This window comes from Leptodactylus fuscus, chromosome 7 (assembly GCF_031893055.1).
Source record: "Leptodactylus fuscus isolate aLepFus1 chromosome 7, aLepFus1.hap2, whole genome shotgun sequence".
Classification (NCBI taxonomy): domain Eukaryota; kingdom Metazoa; phylum Chordata; class Amphibia; order Anura; family Leptodactylidae; genus Leptodactylus; species Leptodactylus fuscus.
The window spans coordinates 27,541,942-27,565,369 of NC_134271.1; the positions used below are offsets into that span (position 1 = coordinate 27,541,942).

The window sequence follows — 23,428 nt, forward strand, 5'->3', positions numbered from 1 at the left end:
GTGAAAGTTGCTTTGTCTTACGATACAGGTTGTAACTAGAGATGTGATAAAATGTATTTAGAAAGTTATAGGTTTATGTCTACATGTAAAGGGTGAGAGGGGTCAGAGGCGGCCATTTACTTATTATGAATATTGTACGCGGTGAAAAGCTGAGCGATTAACTTCTTACTCCATAATGATTGTTAGATAACACTGCACAATACTACGGTGTAAATCCGTGTTCTACGTGCATTGAGTCACCAGCCTGTGCACGCTCATTGCAGTGTCTGTTCCTGGGACTGGGTGTGAGTGCTCGCTCAGCTCTCCCTAAACTCTCTCCTCTTTTATCTGTGGATGTGACCTCTTCTTTCCCTCCCCTCCCCTTATCTGCCCTATCTCTACCTTTCTGTGTGAAGAGTCAGGGTCTCCTGTGCCCTGCTCAGTACAACTTCTATAGCCAGCAGATCACAGACAAAGGGGAGGATACAGGGGGGAGAGACAAGGGAACAGAATGAGAGAAGCAGAAAAGGAAGGAGAAGGGCTCAATCCATACACATTCTTCTATGACACTCGCAAATCCTGGTAATTGGGACTATTTTCTTTTGGACAAGGAATGTTGTGTTTGCTTTGTGAGAGTTTACATAGGACGGGGGTGGCCGGACCCTTTGGTGTAACTCTGTCCCTGTCTAAGCTTTTCTCATAGCTCTCTGTCCTTGTCCCTCTCTTACCTTCCATCTCTATTGAACAGACTGTGCATGTGAATGAATCTGCATAGAACAGACGCCGCTGGACAATTGCCCTGCAAGATTTAGGATTGGCTTCTAAGGACCAGTACAATGGACTACGTGATTGGCGGCTCTCTGGTCTGGCTTTCTGTCCTATTGCACTGTATCCTGACTCCGGTAAGTGTCAGCAATGATTTAGTTCTGTGTTCTGACTCTCCGCTGTGTTACAGATGTAGCAGAGCTGTGTTTGTCATCGTGATATCACAATGTGTTATGAGTGTTAAAAGCTTTATGTTAACTCACACCGTTACTATATTACTCTGCACAATATATACTATGGATATACAGCGCTGTATCCTAATACAAGGGGCTCAGGTGGCTGTCAGGGTAAGAACGTAAGCTTACACGTTCCCACTAACAAAGGTAATCCCCTATTAACAGAATAGGTGATAAGTGTCAGATCTCCAGGGGTCCGACTGCTGGGACAGCCATCAATCAAGAAAATAGGGTCCCCAACCCCCTATTAGTGTCTATGCACTATCATCACAACATTCACTTCTATGGCACTGATGGAGCCTTGTACTCAAGCAGAATGGGATGAAGCAGTGGTCGCACTATGCATGTGTCCTATTCTTATAATCACTGGTCGTCCCTCCAACTATCAAACTCTTATCCTCTATTAGAAATAAGTGGAGTAAGAACTGTCCAGAGAATGGAAACTTCCCCCGACCATCCCCCTATAGTCCACCTTTTGATCCAGAGCAATCTGACTATCTTTCATAGAACTGCTTTATTTGCTTACCTTCTTTTACCTTGTTTTGGAGAGTTACCCAATTCTATGACCTCTCGGACTGAGCTGTATAATTATAATACCATCCAACCTGAACGCTATTACATTATGATAATAATAATAATAAATTTTATTTATATAGCACTAACATATTCCGCAGCGCTGTACAATTTGTAGGGTTCAAATACAGACAGAAAGATACTTTACAAAGAAAGTCATTTCACACAATGGGACTGAGGGCCCTGCTCACAAGAGCTTACAATCTATGAGGTAGAGGGGGTGACACAAGAGGTAGCAGGGGCGGCATTGCTAAATGCATTATGATAAAAGCCATAAGGGAAAATGTCTTCTCTGAGACGCAAATCGGACAAATCTGCTGCAAATGTCAATGGTGACAAATCAATTCTATCCCAAATGTAAAGCACCATGGAATTAATGGTGCTATATAAATAAACAATAATAATAATATCATGTCTATTTGAGATGTGTAGCTGAGTCCACCATTCCTACGGTATAGACCGACTGCTATTCTCAATTGTATAGGGGGCGGAATATGTTGGCATGTTATAAACAGTAAATAATGAGATTGATCCATACGCGTGTACGTCCTATTGGGGTCCATCGCTATATACCCATCATCACACTTAGCCAAAGTGATTTGCACCAGTTTTCTACCTTCCTCCATGTAACTAACCCATTGATGCTGGAAGTTATATTGTGTTTGAGTTCCAGTAATGGAACTCTAGGCATAAATGGGTTAATCCATTGGAGAATACTCAGGTTACTTATTGCAAATAAAAAGTTGGAACAAACCAAAACCCTAAATCAGAAGACGGCAAAATCAATGACAAATTTGGCTTTCTTATTGGTTGAAGAGTTGTCCCTTTATGGACACTGATTCTATATCCACAGGACAGGGAATAAGTGTCCATTTTCTAGGGGGCCCAATCACTGGCCAGTGCGCCTGTGTGACCAGTCCACTTCTATGGAGCTACCAGGACTGGGATCTGTTAGTATCCTTTGTTAACATATTCTGTTGGATCCTACCAATGGACGCTATCAACTAAGTGTGAACACCTCCTTAGGGCCAGTTCACACGGAGTTTACAGGCGCGCATTCTGGCACGTATATACGTGTCAGAATGTGAGTGCTCAAAACAGATCCCATTCATTTCAATGGGTCATTACGGGCATGTAACGCGCGCAATTTTGCGGCCTCAACTGGCCCTTACAGTCTTAAGTACAAATAATCACTGGACATGTCAATGTACTTTCCATATACAGGACTATCCCTTGGTTTAGGGTCCTGAAGGTGCAGAGAATCAGTATATTAGGAGGATTGTGGTTCACTGTGTTGAGCTGAGGATTGAATAGGACAAGGACTATACACACGTGGTCAAAATTGTTGCTGCCCCTTGTTTAATGAAAGAAAACCTCACGATGGTCCCAGAAATAACTTGAATCTGACAAAAGTAATAATAAATAAAAATTCTATGCAAATGAAAGTCAGACATTGCTTTAAATAAAACTCACAAAACAGGCCAGGACAGAAATGATGGTTCCCTTAACGTTTGAGGCAATCGCTGCGATCACACGATTCCTGTAACTGTCAATGAGACTTCTGCCCCTCTCAGCAGGTATATTGGCCAGCTCCTCATGAGCAAACAGCTCCAGTTGTCTCGGGTTTGAAGGGTGCCTTCTCCAGACGCCATGTTTCAGCTCCTTCCAAAGGATTTAGGTCAGGGCTCATTGAAGCCACTTCAGAATAGTACAACTTTTTCCTCTTAGCCATTCTCGGGTGTTTTTATCTTTGTGTTTTGGGTCATTATCCTGTTACAAGACCCCTGACCTGTGACTGAGACCAAGCTTTCTGACACTGGGTAGCACATTTCTCTCTAGAATCCCTTGATAGTCTTGAGATTTCATTGTACCCTGCACAGATTCAAGACACCCTGTGCCAGATGTAGCAAAGCAGCCCCAGAACATAACAGAGCCTCCTCCATGTTTCACAGTAGGGACAGTGTCTTTTCAAGATATGCTTCATTTTCCCTTCTGTGAACATAGAGCTGATGTGCCTTGCCAGAAAGTTAAATTTTTGTCTCATCTGTCCATAAGACATTCTCCCACCGTGGGTTTCTTTTTTCATTAAACAAGGGGCATCAACAATTTTGTCCACGTGTGTATATCCCAAATGTGGAAACGTTGGCAGGTGTGACCTGACCAATATCTATACATAATGCCTAAAAAGGAGTCAGTATAGAATAAGGGTCCATTCACACGGGGTAAATACGTGCTCATTTTGGCAAAATACACGTGTAAAAATAAGACTCCCATTGACTTCAATGACATTTTACACGTGTATTTTGACGTGTATTTTGATGTGTTTTTTTACATGTGTAAAAAAATGTCATTGAAGTCAATGGAAGTCTTATTTTTACACGTGTATTTTGCCAAAATGAGCACGTATTTACTCCGTGTGAATGGACCCTCATCAAGCTGCAATTATGGAATGATTACAGTAATGTCACCATATACTGTATATTAGATAGATAGATAGATAGATAGATAGATAGATAGATAGACTTTATGATATGTTCCTGTGTATACTGGCAGGACACACATAAAGTGACTTGTATTTTTGGTATGTCACTACAACTTTGCTTTCTTATGACATAGTGATATCACCGACAATCACCAAAAATCTAAAACTGCCGCTATAGCCTGTCTATAACATGTAGATATGTTTTGTAGAAATACACGGTGCTGCAGACAGTCTGGCTACTGTGATCAGATTATATCTGTAATAGGGGAAAAGTACTCAGCTGTTTATAGAGGAAAGGGTAGTAGAAGCTGCGCAGAGCCTGTGGGGGAAGGTGAGGGTGGAGAGGCGGCATACAGGCTGCAAGGAGGCAGCCATAGGATCAAGTGCAAGACCATCTAATGGCAGGAGGAATAATGGGGCTGGTGTGATGAGTGCATTGTGTGTTAGGTATGATGAGTGCCTTGTGTATGTGTGAAGAGTGCATTGTGTGTTATACATGAGTGCATAATGTGTTATGTGTGATGAGTGTAATGTGCATATGTGTGAAGAGTGAATGGTGTGTTATGTGTGATGAGTGCATTGTGTATTATGTGTGATATATACATTGTGTAGTACATACATATGATGAGTTCACTGTGTACTCTGTGTGATGAGTACATGGTGTATTATGTATGGGCAATGAGTGCACGGTGTGATACCCAATACACATAGTGTGTGTTTTTGGGCAGATTAGACCTTTATTAAAACCATATTCTCTTTTCTGTTTTCAGATTTCAGTCTCTCAGACACAAGAAACTCAGAAAGTAGAAGGTACGTGCTATGTGCGTGGTCATTTATTCTATACTTACGCGACTATACATCCAAACCTGGTCCTATATGTCACACTGACACAGTTTAGTGTCCATATTGCACCACAATACCCAGACCCCCTCCCACTCTAAGCTGCCATCTTTACATTACTAAATAACCAAGTCCAGAGCAGAGGAGTAACTACAAGCTCCTGGCCCCAGTATATGCAATGTTGCCCCCACTTACTATATGCTACCTGTAATACAGGTTCTTATGTTATAGAGAGGCCCTGATGCCACGGCTACCTCTGCACCCCCTATAGCTACACCCTAGCCCAGAGTACCAACAAGAAATGGGTGCAAAATCCCAAGGTCCGGCTCAGACCCTCTCACATTATAATCCATAAAACAGGGCAGCCCTCCAAAATATAATGAAAACCAATTGCGGTGCTTTATTCCATGTGCAACATTCCAGTTCAGGTGTGAACCTTTCTCTTGTTTTAGAAAAGTTCAGACTTGGGCCTAAATGTCGCACATGGAATAAAGAACCTCATCTGGTTTTCATTATTTTTTGGAGCGCTGCCCTATTTTTTGGAATAAATAACCTTTTAGTGATCTAAGTTTGGTTCAGGCGAACCATGGAGATCTGGTTGCTGCATATGCAACACAGACAGCAAAATATCGCCACCCCAAAGTGTCCGTAATGTCCGACGATGTACCCCGTGTGACTATAGCCGTATCCAGTTCCCGGGCCCCGATGCTTCCACTTCTTAGTATACTGGCAAAACCATCCGGCCAATAATGATATACAGTGGAAATCAATCAGTGCTTCACTAAGTAAGGCTACGTTCACACTACTGTTATACATGTCCGTTGCTCTTATTCGTCATAGGATGAGCACAGAGGATATTAATGGCAATAGGGTGATGGGTGCAGACAGAGCCCCGTTCGCCCCACATTTGCAATGTAAAAAACACAACAGACACTTTCTTCATTCATGTTTCTGTCAGGTACATTACGTGACTCCTGACAAACAAACTGACCGATAACATACAATATAGATAACAGATGCGTCTTGTGAACCACAATAGGGGATTCAATTGAAATCTGTTCTGTCTTGAATTTGTCACTATCATGTTATAGAACAGGAGGAGATGAGCAGATTGATGTCCAGTTTTATGGGAAAATATTCAGTATAATTGTAATTGTAATCTATTGGTTAAAAATCTCTTTCTTTGCATAAGAGTCCAGTGGGCGGTCTCACTCAATGTTGTGTGCTGAGGAGTTGAGTGAGAGGTCTCACTCACTAATCTGTGTGTAGGAGTCCAGTGGGTGGCCTCACTCAGTGATCTGTACTTAGGAGTCCAGTAGGCTGTCTCACTCAATGATCTATACTGAGGAGTCCAGAGGGCGGTCTCACTCACTGATCTGTACTTAGGAGTCCAGTGGGCGGTCTCACTCACTGATCTGTACTTAGGAGTCCAGTGGGCGGTCTCACTCACTGATCTGTACTTAGGAGTCCAGTGGGCAGTCTCACTCACTGATCTGTACTGAGGAGTCCAGTGGGCAGTCTCACTCACTGATCTGTACTTAGGAGTCCAGTGGGTGGTCTCACTCAATGATCTGTACTTAGGAGTCCAGTGGGCGGTCTCACTCACTGATCTGTACTTAGGAGTCCAGTAGGCTGTCTCACTCAATGATCTATACTGAGGAGTCCAGTGGGCAGTCTCACTCACTGATCTGTACTTAGGAGTCCAGTGGGTGGTCTCACTCAATGATCTGTACTTAGGAGTCCAGTGGGCGGTCTCACTCACTGATCTGTACTTAGGAGTCCAGTGGGCAGTCTCACTCACTGATCTGTACTTAGGAGTCCAGTGGGCAGTCTCACTCACTGATCTGTACTAAGGAGTCCAGTGGGCAGTCTCACTCACTGATCTATACTGAGGAGTCCAGTGGGCAGTCTCACTCAATGATCTATACTGAGGAGTCCAGTGGGCAGTCTCACTCACTGATCTGTACTTAGAAGTCCAGTGGGTGGTCTCACTCAATGATCTGTACTTAGGAGTCCAGTGGGCAGTCTCACTCACTGATCTGTACTTAGGAGTCCAGTAGGCTGTCTCACTCAATGATCTATACTGAGGAGTCCAGTGGGCAGTCTCACTCACTGATCTGTACTTAGGAGTCCAGTGGGTGGTCTCACTCAATGATCTGTACTTAGGAGTCCAGTGGGCGGTCTCACTCACTGATCTGTACTTAGGAGTCCAGTGGGCAGTCTCACTCACTGATCTGTACTTAGGAGTCCAGTGGGCAGTCTCACTCACTGATCTGTACTAAGGAGTCCAGTGGGCAGTCTCACTCACTGATCTATACTGAGGAGTCCAGTGGGCAGTCTCACTCAATGATCTATACTGAGGAGTCCAGTGGGCAGTCTCACTCACTGATCTGTACTTAGAAGTCCAGTGGGCGGTCTCACTCACTGATCTGTACTTAGGAGTCCAGTGGGCGCCTACCAGACTCCCAAGCATACAGGAGGCAGGAATTTCAACCGATAACTTCCAAGTTCTACTGACTATTCTCCCACAAAACTATATATCGATTTGCTCAGCTCCTCCTGCTCTACGACATGTTGCAGGCAGATTGGTTTACATTTTCAACGTCATAAGTTCCCCTTATTGAAAACTTATTGACCATAATTGACATGTTTGCTATTTGTAACCTAGTCCTTGTGGTTTGTAGCACATGAGCAATAATATCCTGTGATATTATGTGAATGTAACCGAGTTTCTATACATAAACAAATGATCATTGTGTCATCAGTTGGACAAAAACTTGATGTGAAACTCGGTCTGTGTGTTTGGACTCAGTGGCATAAAAAATTTAGAAAAAAAAAAAAAAAAGTTGATCTGATTTTCACGTAAGCAAATGTACATCATCCACGGACAGCACACCACCCGCAAATGAGTGGACGTCCGGATGTGGATGTGTGATTGAGCCCTATATAATGAACCATATATAAAGTCACCCTCCAAAACATGGCTTGGAGACCTCTGTTCTCTCTGGAGTGGACCAACCATTTAGTACATGTCCTTTGGATACGCCATATTTTTATACAGTGGGAATACCCCTATAATGAGGTAGGGTCTCACAAGCTCCATACACACAGCAAAGCCACAATATGGAACCATAGGAACCGCATAGCTCATTGTATATTGACTCCATACAGTGCAAATTTGTATTCTGAATTCCATATGAAATACAGTACAATATGACCCTTGATAAACAGAACTATAATATGGGCAAGTTCATGAAACCTTATAGTATAGCCATTAAGTCAATGAACATTCCAGAATATGATATTTCATGGCGCACTCGGGGGCAGGGAAGCCATTGTTCATCCTGCTGACACATATCTGCCTCTGTGAAATACACACATATCTGTCACACACCGCTGTCACTTTAACACTTTCAGTTATCTGTCGTGGGAATTGTGCCGCCATCTGTCAGCCTAATGATGATAAAACACACTGTTATCCTCTGCAGATGTTAGGTTGTAAAAAAAATCTGGTGCTTTTAAGATTTTTTCCCAATTCAGTCGAAGTGATGACCTAAGCATTTCCTGCCTTTCCCTCAATGAACAATTTTCCTTAGAAATGTATATTTTCTTGGCAATGCTCCACTCCTGTATACCGGGTCACTCCTCCTACCTAGATCAGTAAGTAGTTGTGGGACATAGAGCTCAGTGCACATCCTTCAAGGTGAACCTACTAGATCACGTAGTGAGAAAAAGTCACGGATAGGGTTAGAATTGCGCAACAGATTTCAGTCCATATTCCTAGATATTGAGAAACTGAAGACCTGACGTCTCCTGGAGTTATATCTGGAGCAATATTAATGCCAGTGCTTATGGGCCCCCTAAGGCTCCTGGGCACCGGTGTGACTGCACCCTCTCTACGTCTTCAAGTTACGCCACTCGCTATGTCTTAATAAATCTTTAGATTGGTCAAAGATTTATTGTTTTCACTAAAAGATAAAAATTGAGCTTCCTGCAGTCACCACTAGGGGGAGCTTAAGAGGTCACTGCATACCAATACACTGAACCCAATAATAAAGCAGTAATCTGATAATGGTAACACAATTTTATCCCTTTTCATTTTAAGTTGTCATTTTTTTCAACCTCAATTTCAAGAGCGAAAACCTTTTAGAGCTTGTTTTTTGTAGGATGAGTTGTAACTGGAACGTCACTCACAAAAGCTGACATTCTGGCTCCACCACTAGAGGGAGCTTACAGCTTGCAGGACTTCTCTCTGTGGACACCGAGCAGAAACCACACGGACCCCATTACAGTCTATGGGGTCCGTGTGATTTTTTAGCTAACCGCTTTTTAATGCGTATAGGTTTCTTTTCGAAGGGTCCAAAAGCGGACTCCCCGAATGGAAAACCGAACGCAGATGTGAACTGGGCCTTATGTACACCAAGTATGCATATTACTGGATAATGTAGGATCAGCAGTGTTAATAGCCCCGGATCTTTCCTACAACAATACCCCATGTGTACGTCCAGCTTTAGTCTAGGTCCTTTACATCTGACCTTCCTCTATAGTCCACCCTACATGCTGTGAAAAGCCTTACAACTAGAGCCGGATTAACACTGTGATATAATAACACGATTGTGGTGATGTGTGTTTTACAGGTCAGGGGTGGATGGATATATTTAACAGGAGTAAGTGCCAGCCTCGGTGGGTCCTTCTTAATCTACTAAATGAGTTTCCACAGTTCTCAGACTTTCTCTTCAAACCGCCATGTGTGTCGGTCCAGCGCTGCGCCGGCTGCTGCCTGGACGAGGCTCAAAGCTGCTTCCCCTTACAGTCACATATCATCAAAATGCAGGTGAATAAGATTTCTCATCCATCTTCCAATTCTGTAGGAGAAATAACCAATAGGTATGGAGCGAATACTGGAATATTTCATCACAATGGTGTCTATGAGCAATACAAATTTAGATCAGATTTGCTTTCCTTTTAGGGTACAGCACAATAATAATAGTATAGGTAATAATAGTAATATAGTAATAATAATACGGTAATAATAATAATATAGTAGTAATACAGTAATAATAGTAATATAGCATTGGCAATATAGTAATATCGTATTTTCCGGACTATAAGGCGCACATAAAATCCTACGATTTCCTCAGAAATCGAAAGTGCGCCTTATAGTCCGATGCGCCTTATACATGGATGGAAGCGGCGGCACGTGAGGAGTTAAGCGGCAAAGTTCTTACAATTGAAGTTAGAGATGAGCGAATACTATTCGAATAGCACGCTCCCATTGCAATGTATGGAAGCGTGCCATTGAAATGAATAGAAGCGGCTGGCACGCGGGGGGTTAAGCGGCTGCCGGCAAAGTCTGCGTGCCGCCGCTTTCAATCAGCGGTGCGCCTTATATATGAACCTAGACAGGACTATAAGGCGCTCATGGGTAATGCGCCTTATAGTCCAGTGCGCCTTATAGTCCGCAAAATACGGTAATAATAATAATATAATAATAATAATATAATAATAAAATAGGAGTAATACAGTAATAATATATAATAATAATATAGTAATACTAGTAATATAATAATATAGCAATAGTAATATAACAGTAATATAGAAATAATATAATAATATAGTAATACTAATATAATAATATAGTAATAATAATATAGTAGTAATAATACAGTAATACTATATTCTAATAATAATATTATAATAATATAGTAATAATATAATAATAATAATAACAATAATAATAATACAGTAATATTATGGTAATAATAGTTGTATAGTATAAAATATAGCAATAGTAATATAATGATAATAATATTAATATAGCTATGGTAATATAGTAATACTATATAATAATATAGTAATAATAGTATATAATAATATATATAGCATAATATAATAATAATAATAATAATAATAATTTAGTAATATTATAATAATAATAATAATAATAATAAGTAATATAGCAGTCCACAGTTTTGTTTCCGCCCAATATTGTATGAATGAATAAAATATAAACTTTATTGTTCCTCTGGGGTGGGAGAAACATGAAGCTACAGAAAGACCCCATTGCAATGTATGGCTGCTGTATTAGAACTTAGAACTCAAATTTACCTCAGTATTATAGTCCAGCAAACTCTATAAAGAGGACTTTTCACCATCTCCAACAAGTCCAGCTTTTTACATCTTTACATGTGCTGATTCTGGCACAGTTGGAATTTTTTCTGTAGCCTCCACCATTCCTGAACAATCAGTGTTATTTGTTCTCATTCCTGGTCTACTATATAGGCTCTGTACTGTCATGCATGATCAGTCAATTGGGCGTGATTCTAAGCTGTGACACTGGCTGCCTCCGATTGGAGTCACATCCCCCTTGCCTGCTCCTAACACCGCCTTCCTGATATTAAGTATATGAGGCACCAAAACTAACTGCATTGGTTGCTCAGGAACGATGAGAGCTAGAGAAAAAAAATACAACTGTTCTGGAATTGGAATTGTAGGAGGTGGAAAGTTCTCTTTAAGCTTGAAAAAGTAACATCGTATTCAGTAAAACATCAACTACAATATTTTACCTTTTTTTCAGGTTCAGGTCTATAAAACCAAATCGGATTCAGAGTACACCGAAATCTCTGTTATTCAGCACACAGAGTGTGAATGCAGGTAAATACATGATCTCGTCTCTCCTTCACAATACCGAAAGATGCTGGGCTGTTAGTAAGAAATACACTCACCGGCCACTTTATTAGGTACACCATGCTAGTAACGGGTTGTACCCTCTTTTGCCTTCAGAACTGCCTCAATTCTTCGTGGCATAGATTCAACAAGGTGCTGGAAGCATTCCTCAGAGATTTTGGTCCATATTGACATGATGGCATCACACAGTTGCCGCAGATTCGTCGGCTGCACATCCATGATGCGAATCTCCCGTTCCACCACATCCCAAAGATGCTCTATTGGATTGAGATCTGGTGACTGTGGAGGCCATTGGAGTACAGTGAACTCATTGTCATGTTCAAGAAACCAGTCTGAGATGATTCCAGCTTTATGACATGGCATTGCATTATCCTGCTGAAAGTAGCCATCAGATGTTGGGTACATTGTGGTCATAAAGGGATGGACATGGTCAGCAACAATACTCAGGTAGGCTTTGGCATTGCAACGATGCTCAATTGGTACCAAGGGGCCCAAAGAGTGCCAAGAAAATATTCCCCACACCATGACACCACCACCACCAGCCTGAACCATTGATACAAGGCAGGATGGATCCATGCTTTCATGTTGTTGACGCCAAATTCTGACCCTACCATCCGAATGTCGCAGCAGAAATCGAGACTCATCAGACCAGGCAACGTTTTTCCAATCTTCAATTGTCCAATTTCGATGAGCTTGTGCAAATTGTAGCCTCAGTTTCCTGTTCTTAGCTGAAAGGAGTGGCACCCGGTGTGGTCTTCTGCTGCTGTAGCCCATCTGCCTCAAAGTTCGACGTACTGTGCGTTCAGAGATGCTCTTCTGGCTACCTTGGTTGTAACGGGTGGCTATTTGAGTCACTGTTGCCTTTCTATCAGCTCGAACCAGTCTGGCCATTCTCCTCTGACCTCTGGCATCAACAACGCATTTCCGCCCACAGAACTGCCGCTCACTGGATGTTTTTTCTTTTTCGGACCATTCTCTGTAAACCCTAGAGATGGTTGTGCGTGAAAATCCCAGTAGATCAGCAGTTTCTGAAATACTCAGACCAGCCCTTCTGGCACCAACAACCATGCCACGTTCAAAGGCACTCAAATCACCTTTCTTCCCCATACTGATGCTCGGTTTGAACTGCAGGAGATTGTCTTGACCATGTCTACATGCCTAAATGCACTGAGTTGCCGCCATGTGATTGGCTGATTAGAAATTAAGTGTTAACGAGCAGTTGGACAGGTGTACCTAATAAAGTGGCCAGTGACTTGTGTAGAAAATAAGTTTAACGTTTATAAAGCTATAAATTCTATCCATCTCATTGTAGCTAGAAAGCTGGTGATTATCCAAAAACTGTCACAGACGCACCAAATGTATAACAAAGTGGATACGGTGTACCGCACCTGCTTGCAAGGCGATTACACACTTTCTTCCAGGAGGCGCTCGGCACTGGCACGGCTTGTTAGTTATTATATGAGACAGTCATCTATGTCCAATGGCAGGAATATTTGTTACAAACTCTGGTTCATAAATGTCTAGGATTAGGTTCTGTTCACACCACATTTGTCCCCATAAAGCAAATGGAAATATGTCTATCTAATGACTACACCAAGTATTAATCTTAGACTCCAAGTCAACTCTTCTCTGCCCTAGATCACCAAAAAAAACCAGGCGCTAAGCCATTCTCTGCCATAGTCTACTAATGGACCATAGCTACCCTAGAACACCAGAGTTGTCACTGTTCAGACTATGGCTCGGTTATTCTTTAGATATTTTATCAAGATAGAGTGTGGTGTCCAACGTGTTTGTAGCATGCGCTCGAATGACACTCGGAGAGCAATCTGTGATGTTATTACCTCTATGGGGGCTTCCAATGTGTTCTGGTCCGATAACAAGGAGCAGGATAGGATTAATAGGAATGGAACATTGTCCCTCTTGGAGGAGCATCGGCTTGCGCACTCGGTAGTGTGAATTTGGCCTAATGGATCTTAGCATGTTTCCCTTCTACTTTCTACAATGTTCCATTTCTTCTTTTGACTATAAAAGTAAAGAAGAACAGATGTGGTGTGAAGGCAACTATCAGTCACCATATGGCCGTATGGTGACTGATGATCTAGCTATGCAAGTGGCAGGGAATAATAAGAGTCACTATACCTCTGCCAGATCAGTCCTCTTTGCGCCAAGCTGACGAGATGCAAATACATCGAAACAGCTGTCCTTGGCTGAGAGACTGTACCTGGTAAAATCCCAACATCATTGCAAACAAAGGCCTCTGAGAAGGTCGGCATGATGTTAAAGGGAGCGCCCTCTATTGGTTTGCTTGACTGAGACTCTGTCTTCCTAATTACATCATGGAAGATAGACTTGCACATTCTCAGTGAGCGCCCTCTATTGGTGTGCATACTTGAGGCACTGGCATCCTAATTACCTCATGGAAGTCAGATTTGCATATTCTTCCCATATCTGAATGTCCGCATTGTAAGCTACCCTACGGTGCACATATGTGAAGGTAGTTTGTGGTCCTACCTTACACACCGTCTGATGTGATCACTATTTCAGACAATTGATGTCCGTAGCTTGGGTACACAGAATTGCCCTGATATTATTACTAGGGTTGATTTTGCTGGTGCACCCTGGTTAATGGTATGGACTAGGGTGGGATCAATAACTGGGAGTCTCAATGCAATGGCTCAAATTTACTAATAGTTAGACAGTGCAAACTTAGGTTGAGTTCACACGAGGTATTTTGGTCAAGATTTTGAGGCGGAATCCGCCTCAAAATCCTGACCAAAAAACCAGCTCCCATTGAAATATATGGGAGCCGATCATTTTTTTTCGGGAGCGGTTTGTTCCGGCTCCTGGAAAAAAGAAGCGACATGCTCATTCTTCTGGCGGATTCGCCTCATGATATCCGCCTGAAGACATCTCCCTCCCAACTAGGCCCATTCATTTGGGCCTAATCCGGATCGGAGTGCCGTGACTGGATGCTGGTGCCCTGCCATCCAGTCGTGGCTACCCATTTCTTTTACTGGAATCTGAGGCGGCCTCTGCATCAAATTCCAGTCTAAAATACCCCGTATGAATCCGGCCTTAGACAGGCAGTCTGAAAATACACCAGATTTATCACAGTGACTGATGCTTTATGATACATCTGGCGTATCTTCAGACTGTCTAGTCTGCAGTTATACCACCTTTTAGTTGGCTTACCTTGTGCCCCTATTTTTGTGCATTTTTGATGCGCCATGTGGCCATGCCACTTTTCTGAAATTGAGAATTAAACACTTGTCCAAGCAAGAAATAGCCCAAGCACTGTCGAAAGATACTGATATAATTTACAAAGAAGAAGAGAGAGCCAGAGACACTTAAGTTTCACAAAAACGGAGTTGGGACAAGGAGTATTTATCTAACATGTACACGCAGGTAGCAGGGAATTATTTTGATCCGGTGTGATGAACGGTTTATGCCATTCTTGGGTTGCGGACCTGTCGGCATTTGCAAATGAACAAACAAGATTGGAGCTGAACTTGTTCTCTTGCGAAGGAAATGGATTATGTTTTCTTACAGGTTGTTGGAATATTCTAGATTGTGGATTGTAGGGACTATATCTGTTATCTTCATGGCTGGCCTGCTGGCTGAAGTCACTGGAGGGCTCTGATCAGTGGCTTCAGTTCAACTGCATTGTGTAATAGAATTTAAAGGGATTATACCACTAAACCAATATTTTTTCTAATTACCACGTAGGAATACCCTTAAGAAAGCTCACTCCAGCTCACTCCAGCAACGGCTCTATCTTCAGCTGCAACCCTGCCTCTTCCATCTTCCGTCTCAGTCCAACTTCCAACGCCTGCGCAGTACGCTCCTGTATTGAACTACATGAGCAAGAGCAGACTCCCAAAAATAGCCGCTCTTGCTCTTGTAGTTCAATGCAGGAGCGTACTGCGCAGGCGTCGGAAGTTGAACCGAGACGGAAGAGGCGGGGTTGTAGCTGAAGATGGAGGCGTCACTGGAGTGAGCTCTCGGGCAGCAGTGGGGACACCCCCATTGCCATTTGAGCGCTGGGACCCGCCCTCATTGCTGCGGAGAACTCATTTGCATACCGGTTAAAACCGGTATTTCTAGGGAACGGCGCCGTGGAGACCACGTCTAAATGTAAGAGACGAATAGCCTTTCTTAAGGCTATTCCAACGTGGTAATTAGAAAGAAAATTTGGTCTCCCTTTAAAGGAGTTCCCGAGACAGACATTTTTTAAAAATTTCTTTAATTTCAATTTTACCTCTTACGTATTTGACCTGATCTTGGAATTTGATCCAACTCATAAGAGATTCTCTATGGTATTGTAAAGGCTATACATGATGTTATTGGTCTTTGTAATGTAAATTCCACCCAGCAAACAGGATTCATTATGATAGTAGGATTTCCAAGCCTCATAAATTAGTAATGAGATGCTTTCCTTCAGGCAATTTCATAGCAGACATTTATGCAGAAAATTCTAATTATTATGTCCTGATTTTTTTGTCTATATAACAATATAATTCTGTTATTTTATGCTTTGCAGACGACCCCATGTCAATCTCACACTGAAGGCTAGCAGGTATAGTTTACAATTTTGTTTTCCACTTTTGTCTTTCCCTATATATATATAATTTTAAAAATATTTTTTTTTATAATTTTTAATTATTTATAAATATATACATATAATAATAATAATAATAATAATAATAATAATTATTATTATTATTATTATTATATTTTTTATTATTCAAAGAAACATATATGTTTCTTAATTACTTTACATTAATTTTTGGTGGGATTTTTTCGGGTAGTAAGAGTAATACACATGGTAAAATGGAAGTGGCTGACCACATTACAAAAGGAAACTAAGTATGCAAAGTATTGGCCACCACATCATAGCAGACACATAGGTTCATTTGAAAAGTAAGTAACCTCACCTTGAGAGGAAACAGTAACACATAAAAAAACAATAGTATAAAAAGGACTGGCAAGAGAAGAGAGAAAAAAGGTGAGGGAAAAGGGAAGGGAAGGTTATGGAACATAAAAAGAAAATAGTCAATGGCTTAGATCTAGAGGGTAATCTGCTAGTATCAGAGACACCTGGAAAATCTGCAGTTTCCTTATAATTTATCCAAAATTGTCAGCAGTGTTGAAATCTATAAACATGGTCTCTGACACCTGCCATTATATTCTCCATAGACAAAATGTGACAACTTATTTCATAGATTAAAAAACAGTGACAGACTGCCTTTAGAGGAGAGAAGCTCTATGATATATAGATTTATATGATGGAGGAGAGAAGCTGAGCTCTGTGATATATAGGGTTATATGATAGAGGGAGAGAAGCTGAGCTCTGTGATATATAGGGTTATATGATAGAGGAGAGAAGCTGAGCGCTGTGATATATAGGGTTATATGATAGAGGAGAGGAGCTGAGCTCTGTGATATATAGGGTTATATGATAGAGGGAGAGAAGCTGAGCTCTGTGATATATAGGGTTATAGGATAGAGGAGAGAAGCTGAGCCCTGTGATATATAGGGTTATATGATAGAGGAGAGAAGCTGAGCTCTGTGATATATAGGGTTATATGATAGAGGGAGAGAAGCTGAGCTCTGTGATATATAGGGTTATATGATAGAGGAGAGAAGCTGAGCTCTGTGATATATAGGGTTATATGATAGAGGGAGAGAAGCTGAGCTCTGTGATATATAGGGTTATAGGATAGAGGAGAGAAGCTGAGCCCTGTGATATATAGGGTTATATGATAGAGGAGAGAAGCTGAGCTCTGTGATATATAGGGTTATATGATAGAGGGAGAGAAGCTGAGCTCTGTGATATATAGGGTTATATGATAGAGGAGAGGAGCTGAGCTCTGTGATATATAGGGTTATATGATAGAGGAGAGGAGCTGAGCTCTGTGATATATAGGGTTATATGATAGAGGGAGAGGAGCTGAGCTCTGTGATACATAGGGTTATATGATAGAGGGAGAGAAGCTGAGCTCTGTGATACATAGGGTTATATGATAGAGGGAGAGAAGCTGAGCTCTGTGATATATAGGGTTGTATGATAGGAGGAGAGGAGCTGAGCTCTGTGATATATAGGGTTATATGACAGAGGAGAGGAGCTGAGCTCTGTGATATATAGGGTTATATGATAGAGGAGAGGAGCTGAGCTCTGTGATATATAGGGTTATATGATAGAGGAGAGGAGCTGAGCTCTGTGATATATAGGGTTATATGATAGAGGAGAGAAACTGAGCTCTGTGATATATAGGATTATATGATAGAGGAGAGGAGCTGAGCTCTGTGATATATAGGGTTATATGATAGAGGAGAGAAGCTGAGCTCTGTGATATATAGGGTTATATGATAGAGGAGAGAAGCTGAGCTCTGTGATATATAGGGTTATATGATAGAGGAGAGGAGCTGAGCTCTGTGATATATAGGGTTATATGATAGAGGAGAGAAGCTGAACTCTGTGATATATAGGGTTATATGATAGAGGAGAGGAGCTGAGCTCTGTGATATATAGGTGTATATGATAGAGGAGAGAAGCTGAGCTCTGTGGTATATAGGGTTATATGATAGAGGAGAGAAGCTGAGCTCTGTGATATATAGGGTTATAGGATAGAGGAGAGAAGCTGAGCTCTGTGATATATAGGGTTATATGATAGAGGAGAGGAGCTGAGCTCTGTGATATATAGGGTTATATGGTAGGAGAGAAGCTGAGCTGTGTGATACATAGGGTTATATGATAGAGGAGAGAAGCTGAGCTCTGTGATATATAGGGTTATATGATAGAGGAGAGGAGCTGAGCTCTGTGATATATAGGGTTATATGATAAAGGAGAGAAGCTGAGCTCTGTGATATATAGGGTTATATGATAAAGGAGAGAAGCTGAGCTCTGTGATATTGGTGCAGGATGATTGACAGCTCTCCCTGTATCAGTGTGCGCACAGATAGCTGTCAATCATCCTGTGTGGGCGGAGTAATCAGGACTCTCACTACCTCTCCTAGGAGTCCTGGCAGGGCTTAATAATCCTATATATCCCCCATAAGTATTACAGGGGAAAACCACTTTACAAATCCGGTTCCTTAGGCTGGATATAGCAGGGCTGTGTTAGCTCAGCTCATTTCATGCCTCCTCACCTCAGATAAACCCGCATGAATTGTCTTTTTTGCTTCTCTCAGCTGAGGTTTATTTGCTGATGTCAGAAAAGGCTTGATAGATGAACCACGTAGGTCTATTCTGCCGCCTGCGCCTGCTAAATCCAGCTCTGACCGTGGTGAACAACAGCTGGTAATTCAGCGCTCTGTGCCATCTTACATCCAGACACCAGTGTGTGGCATTATTACACTGTCTCCGTCCATTAGTTTATCATGGCTTTTCTTCTGTGACCTTCTCCTGCCATATAGAATATATCATCCCCATTACGTCTCTGACTCTACCTGGTTTTCTCTCTCACAGGCTCTCTGCTATGCCCAATGACAAAAAATTTAAGAAAAGGAGGCGGAAAGGAAGAAAAGGAAAAGGAGCCTCCAAAAATGCCAGGTTTGTAAGAGAAAGGCGGCTGAGTGACATGTCAGAGTGTGGTAGCAATCTCCGGGTCATGGGAAGGTCTGCAGGGATGTCAAAGGGCAGGGATCAAAGGGAAGGAGTTAAGAAAAAGGTTAGTTTGCTTTCAGGAATAGTAACACTGAAAATGAATGAACTGACACTGAACTCCTATACACGTCATGTAGATATACATATACATATGCATAGACGTCACTTGTCTCAAGTCTTAAGGGACTTCTCCAGGATTTGATTTGTTTTCTTCTTATGTAACTTTCTATAATCCGTCCTGTTTCTATACATGACATTCAGTCCTTGCCATAAATTTCTGTTAAAGTAATGATCAAAATAGAAATGATACTATAGCCTGCGCTCATCAAAAGCAACAGAGACATGACAATGCAGAAAATATATCAAAAATCTATTATAATCAGCCTCATTTTATTTTTTTGTGTATCTTTATTAAGCTATATACACCCATATATATAGTGAGACTAGTGAACGGTGATGTCACAGTACATGATTAATACGCACAATGATGTCACAGTGCAGGGATAATACACACAGTGATGTCACAGTACAGGAATAATACACACAGTGATGTCACAGTACAGAGATAATACACACAATGATGTCACAGTACTGGGATAATACACACAGTGATGTCACAGTACAGGGATAATACACACAGTGATGTCACAGTACAGGGATAATACACACAGTGATGTCACAGTACAGGGATAATACACACAGTGATGTCACAGTACAGGGATAATACACAAAGTGATGTCACAGTACAGGGATAATACACACAGTGATGTCACAGTACAGGGATAATACACACAGTGATGTCACAGTACAGTAATAATACACACAGTGATGTCACAGTACAGAGATAATACACACAGTGATGTCACAGTACAGTAATAATACACACAGTGATGTCACAGTACAGGGATAATACACACAGTGATGTCACAGTACAGGGATAATACACACAGTGATGTCACAGTACAGGAATAATACACACAGTGATGTCACAGTACAGGGATAATACACACAGTGATGTCACAGTACAGGGATAATACACACAGTGATGTCACAGTACAGGATTATACACACAGTGATGTCACAGTACAGGGATAATACACACAGTGATGTCACAGTACAGGGATAATACACACAGTGATGTCACAGTACAGGTATAATACACATAGTGATGTCATAGTACAGGAATAATACACACAGTGATGTCACAGTACAGGGATAATACACACAGTGATGTCACAGTACAGGAATAATACACACAGTGATGTCACAGTACAGGGATAATACACACAGTGATGTCACAGTACAGGATTATACACACAGTGATGTCACAGTACAGGGATAATACACACAGTGATGTCACAGTACAGGTATAATACACACAGTGATGTCATAGTACAGGAATAATACACACAGTGATGTCACAGTACATGATTATACACACAGTGATGTCACAGTACAGGGATAATACACACAGTGATGTCACAGTACAGGATTATACACACAGTGATGTCACAGTACAGGATTATACACACAGTGATGTCACAGTACAGGGATAATACACACAGTGATGTCACAGTACAGGTATAATACACACAGTGATGTCATAGTACAGGAATAATACACACAGTGATGTCACAGTACAGAGATAATACACACAGTGATGTCACAGTACACGAATAATACACACAGTGATGTCACAGTACAGGGATAATACACACAGTGATGTCACAGTACAGGATTATACACACAGTGATGTCACAGTACAGGATTATACACACAGTGATGTCACAGTACAGGGATAATACACACAGTGATGTCACAGTACAGGTATAATACACACAGTGATGTCATAGTACAGGAATAATACACACAGTGATGTCACAGTACATGATTATACACACAGTGATGTCACAGTACAGGGATAATACACACAGTGATGTCACAGTACAGGATTATACACACAGTGATGTCACAGTACAGGATTATACACACAGTGATGTCACAGTACAGGATTATACACACAGTGATGTCACAGTACAAGGATAATACACACAGTGATAGTATCTCATGGGCACTCCAATACACATCTGGATTCTCCTGTTGTATCACTGAGAGTGGGATTAGACACATAATTTTACATTTTCATAATATTATATGCCAAGGCTAAAATTTACAAAGGCTGAGGCCCCAGAAACGCAGCTTTTATCGTTGCAAATTTTGCTGCAGTTTTTTTTAGCTAAAGCCAAGACTGGCTACAAAAGGAATGGGAAATATATAGGAAGTTCTTATAAGTTCTTATACTTCTATCATCTGCTCAATCCAAAATCTGCCATGAAAGAAACAGCGTATCTGTAACGTGGGGCCTCAGCCTGTACATGTTTACTCTTCCTTACACATCGCAGGTCGGCTTGTCCACCCTGTGCCCGGCGAAGAACTTTAAATCCTAAAACTTGCGAATGTATCTGTGAATTAAGTGAAGAAAAGTGTACCCGGCGGGGACTAACACAAAATAAAGAGCGCTGCAGGTAACACAGCCAAACTTTCTGCGGACCCCTCCCCACACAGGTACCTGGAGAAACTAATCCAGGACAGAGTAATGCAGAAAATGAACAATTTGGATCTTATATTGAATTCTAATGCTTAAAGGGCTTGTCGCCTTTTGAGAATCCCTTTTTGTAAGAAAGATTCCTTGTCAACAAGCCTGTTGCAGTTTGTAGCATTTTTACAGTCAGCTCGAATCGTCGGGTGAACCTGAAGGCCGGGTCCCCACGGGCCGGAAACAACGCGATTTGCGATGCAGCATTTTACAGTAACTGCAAAGTGTATGGGATTCTTGCAAATCCCATGCCCACTTTGCAGTAAAAACTGTGGTACGGACACGCTGCGATTTCCATGCAGTGAATCTGTGAACAACCTACATTTCCCACGATCTGCCTGTTCTCACTCTCTGTGTACCCCTCCCTTCTCCACCCTCTCCTGCAATGAAATCACAGATAATAAATCACTCCCCCATCTGAAGTCACATGATGTTGTGATGTTTCATTTGCAAGCTCATTCCCCTCCCGTGAACAGCAAAGAAGAGAGTAAGAGCAGGAAGATGAATCCTGGGAAATGTAGTTTGTCCGCAGATTCACTGCATGTAAATAACAGTGATACAAGGAGCAGCAAGTAAAACAAAGCCAAGCAAAGAGTGAACAGAGGGACAGTGAGGTCTAGTTTTTACAGATGTGTTAAAAAGATCAACCATGGACAGCACACCGCCCGCAAATAAGCAGGGTTTAGTGTCGTCCGAGATGATCTCAAGGACATCACGCGACACACAATGTAACAGAACATTGTGATTTTATAATCTTATATCAGCTGCCACCTAACCCTAACCCTAGTTGTCCTCTGCTCAATCCTAAAGGTGTTGCTTAATGTTCTTTCTTCACTTTTCTTCTGGCAGGTGTGAGAAGCCAAGAAGCTGACAGTCCCCTGGCAAACAGACAATGACGGTTTCAGTGGTTTACCCTGCAGAGCCAGATTCTATGTCAGTGCTTGACACCTTACTGGTAAACACAGGATAGTCACTGGAGGATATCAGCCACTGAATATCATGGTTATAGATACGGGAGCCTCGCCATGATCTATGTACAGACTGACATCCTATATGGTTGATGTATAAGGTGGACTGGCTGAAGAGCGACCTCCGGATTTGCACACAAAAGCAAAGGCAATGCATTTAATACAGTTGACAGTCTGTAAAACAAATCTATTCTCCTATATAAGTATATTTTACAGTAACGTAGATATGAACAATTGTCAGACCATGACTGTATGACCAATAAGGGTATGTTCCTGTCGCAGGCTGGCTGCGTCAGGGTGCCGGTGCAGTGCACTGGTATCCTGTTGCGGCATTCTGCTCCGGATTAGGCCCAAATGAATGGGCCTAATTGGGAGGGAGGTCAGGCTGCCTACTAGTTAGTGGGAAAAAGAAGTGAGCGGCTCCCATTGAAGCCATTTTTGGCAGCGGATTTTGAGGCGGATTCTACGTCATAATCCACTGCCAAAAAATTCTGAGCCTAAAAGTGCCTAAAGTTAGACACCGCCACTGCAGATTGTGATATGGTTTTTTAAGCTAAAGCCAGAAGTGTAATTCTTCCTCTATATTTCCCATGGCTTTGCCTCAAAAAACAGAATTATTATACTAAGGCTGATTGCAGAAACATAGCAGAAAAAAATGCAAAGGTTTTAGAAATCGCAGCGTGTCTTCTACACGTA

At 41.7% G+C, this 23,428-nt stretch overlaps 1 protein-coding gene across 1 annotated transcript; it reads left to right on the forward strand.

The window, feature by feature from the left end:
• The first annotated feature begins 452 nt into the window (after positions 1–452).
• Positions 453–22,895, forward strand: VEGFB (vascular endothelial growth factor B). Its single transcript, XM_075280524.1, has 9 exons — positions 453–561; positions 728–881; positions 4,806–4,845; positions 9,513–9,709; positions 11,453–11,529; positions 16,103–16,138; positions 19,031–19,114; positions 21,571–21,693; positions 22,614–22,895. The coding sequence occupies exons 2-9, from the start codon at positions 816–818 to the stop codon at positions 22,633–22,635; spliced, it is 645 nt and encodes a 214-aa protein (XP_075136625.1). The 5' UTR covers positions 453–561; positions 728–815; the 3' UTR covers positions 22,636–22,895.
• The last annotated feature ends 533 nt before the right edge of the window (positions 22,896–23,428 follow it).

What these genes read in the sequence shown, in the direction of transcription:
- VEGFB (XM_075280524.1), top strand. Translation starts at nt 816, where the DNA reads ATGGACTACGTGATTGGCGGCTCTCTGGTCTGGCTTTCTGTCCTATTG. An exon ending in AGAAACTCAGAAAGTAGAAG is followed by an intron (nt 4,846 to 9,512) that starts GTACGTGCTATG and finishes TGTGTTTTACAG; the next exon opens with GTCAGGGGTGGATGGATATA. An exon ending in GGAGCCTCCAAAAATGCCAG is followed by an intron (nt 19,115 to 21,570) that starts GTTTGTAAGAGA and finishes TACACATCGCAG; the next exon opens with GTCGGCTTGTCCACCCTGTG.